A 2,610-nucleotide genomic window follows, 5' to 3' on the forward strand; every position below is an offset into this window, starting at 1 on the left:
TATATATATATATATACACATGCACAGGCACGCATATATATATGTATACATATAAATAAATATACACATACCCTCCCAGCCACAGCTTCCGCGTGCGCTCTCGTGTCCCCGCCCCCTCCATCCCGGCTAGGACGTCGCGACATCGCGCTGCGTGTCCCCGTTTGTCTCCGCCGTCAGCAGCGTCGACGAACCGTCCTCGGACACGGTGGCGCCCCCACTGTCGTACGGCGACGCGTCATCGCCGAGCTCCGTTATCGTCTCCGCCTCGCGACTGCGCTGCATGCAGGTGGCGCCACCGCCTCTGGCCGCCGTCAGCTTGGAGAGGAAGGTGTCGGACTCGGAGTGGTCGAGCGGCGACGCGTACGGCGAGTGGCCGTGGTGGTAGCCGTGGCCGCGGTGATAGTGATAGTTATGCTCGCCGTACTCCGTCTGGTTGCTGTACGTCGGGTAGGTCGGCGAGTAGTACTTTGCGTCGCCGCCGCCGCCGCCCGTGAGTACGTCCTCCGAGCGACAGCGCAGCTGCAGCGAGAGGTCCGGCGTCTGCTGCTGCCGCGGCGATGACGCCGCGGGCGCCGTTGCCGCGGGCAACCCGTCCTCGATGCGGATGCAGACGCTGCCGTCGGCGCGCCGCGTGATCAGCGGGTCGCCGGATGTGTCGTTCGCGGTGTCGCTCAGACTCTCGCTCGAGTTTGTCCTAAAGGTCACCTTGGTGGTTTCCGCGGGCGGCGGCGGGCGCGTGGCGGGGACAGGGGGCGCCGCCGACGTTTTCGCCCGTGGCGCCGCCTTCAGTCGCGGCGGTTTTTTCGGCTGCGATTCGACGGTCGCCTTTGTCGTGATCGTGCTGCGGATCGGCGTCGACGACGCCAGGGGGCGCTCCTGCTCCGACCTGGAAAACGAACGCGATTCGACGCAGCGTTAGGATGAACCTCAGCGCCGCACGTGATGTGCACGACAGAACCTTTTTGCTTCGAGTGACCAATCGGTGCTTTTTCTTTGAGCGATTTCTGAGTGGCGAAGCACATACATGAATAAGAAGCGATGCCATATATTGACTATAATTGATAAGTATAGACTCACTTAAACTGAGGCAAATAGTGATTAGGGAACTCATCGACATGCCCCGCAAGCTGGTACTGCTCGTAAAAGCAGTAACCTTGGGGCGACCTTCGCGCCGGAGACTGCGCGATCGGAGACAGCTTGCTACATGTGTCTGACGGATGTCCATACTCCCTGTTGTATCTGTAACAGTGTCGACCAGGGCGTGGCAGCAAGCAAACAAGCATGCAAGCATGCATTGAGAACACAACGTGTTAATTTCGATGGGATTGTGTTATAATGACTATTAGGTGAGGGGAGAGATGGGACCACACCATCGCTGTTATGTGAGGGTGGGTAAGGGTATTTTCGTGAAACGTGATCGGCCGTTTTTATACCTCGTGAACTGTGAATTGCAATTTATTTTGTCTGTGAACTGTGAATGGGCCACCTTGCGTGAAGCGTGATTTAGCTAAAAAAAAACAAATATACCAAATATGCCCAAATATACCAAATACCCAATACCGGGGAAAACCACCAAATATAGCCACCAAATATAGCCACCAAATATAGCCACCAAATATAGCCAAATTTTTAAAAAATTCCCGGGGGGGCATGCCCCCGGACCCCCCTAGCTGCAGAAGAACATATGGAAACTATATATATATATATATATATAATTATATATATATATATATATATATATATATATATATATGTGTAACAACATATAACGAGATACGGGGCAGGTTTGTTATGAATAAAGTTACCACGCACACGATGAAGACACTATACCTTAATTATTCATAATACATGCTGAATTTAAGTGTACAGGTGGCGAAGCAATCTATGGGCCGATTCATGGGATAGTTGTGCTTGCGCGTAGACTGTTATAATGTGGTAACAGTGCAATACTAACGCCAATGACCGCTATCAAATAAATACCTAACAACGACTTCGTCAATAATGCTGCTACCTATAATCAGGAGTAGATAATAGGAAACTCCATAATAACTCCTAGATAATCCAGAGACTGCCGCACTTCTACATGTCACTTAACCCGACCATGCTGAGATAATACACGACATTGACGTCAATACACAAGGTCATTCGATGTATGATCGTTTCCTGGAGCTAGCAATCACCTAAACACAATAATGGGAAAGACATCTAACCCTAACCCAGCAAAATAGGGGTAATCCTGGGATATGTTGGGGGTTACATGATTGTATCTAGTATTCACATAGCTCTACCTAAGTATGGCTGATATATGATGATGATAATAGTATGAACTCTGCAATGAGATCATATCAAGAGCAGATAATACACATGTGTATTATCTGCTCTTGATCATATATAGAAAGATGTGTCCATTTTTTTAAATAAAAAATTAACACCTCATTCTATTTTCATGTTTATATTTATCTGCATGGGTGCCTGTGTGTTTTTAATTCTCTCTCTCTCCCTCTCTCGTCCCCCTCTCTCCCTCTCCCCCCCCCTTTCTCCCTCTCTCCTTCTCTCTCGCTCTCTCTCGCTCTCTCTCTCTCTCTCTCTCTCTCTCTCTCTCTCTCTCTC

General features: G+C 49.8%; 1 protein-coding gene across 1 annotated transcript in view; it reads right to left on the reverse strand.

Annotated features, from left to right (window-relative positions):
* Positions 1 to 2,610, reverse strand: part of LOC106820557 — an 11,406-nt gene that overhangs the window by 5,382 nt on the left and 3,414 nt on the right. Inside the window, exons 7-8 of the mRNA XM_014825068.1 lie at positions 1,078 to 1,239; positions 192 to 886 (exon numbers count right to left, since the gene is read on the reverse strand). Coding sequence (XP_014680554.1) covers positions 192 to 886; positions 1,078 to 1,239 — 857 coding nt within the window. The remainder of the gene's footprint in view (positions 1 to 191; positions 887 to 1,077; positions 1,240 to 2,610) is intronic.

The sequence above is a fragment of the Priapulus caudatus genome, unplaced genomic scaffold (assembly GCF_000485595.1).
Source record: "Priapulus caudatus unplaced genomic scaffold, Priapulus_caudatus-5.0.1 Scaffold42, whole genome shotgun sequence".
Taxonomy (NCBI): domain Eukaryota; kingdom Metazoa; phylum Priapulida; class Priapulimorpha; order Priapulimorphida; family Priapulidae; genus Priapulus; species Priapulus caudatus.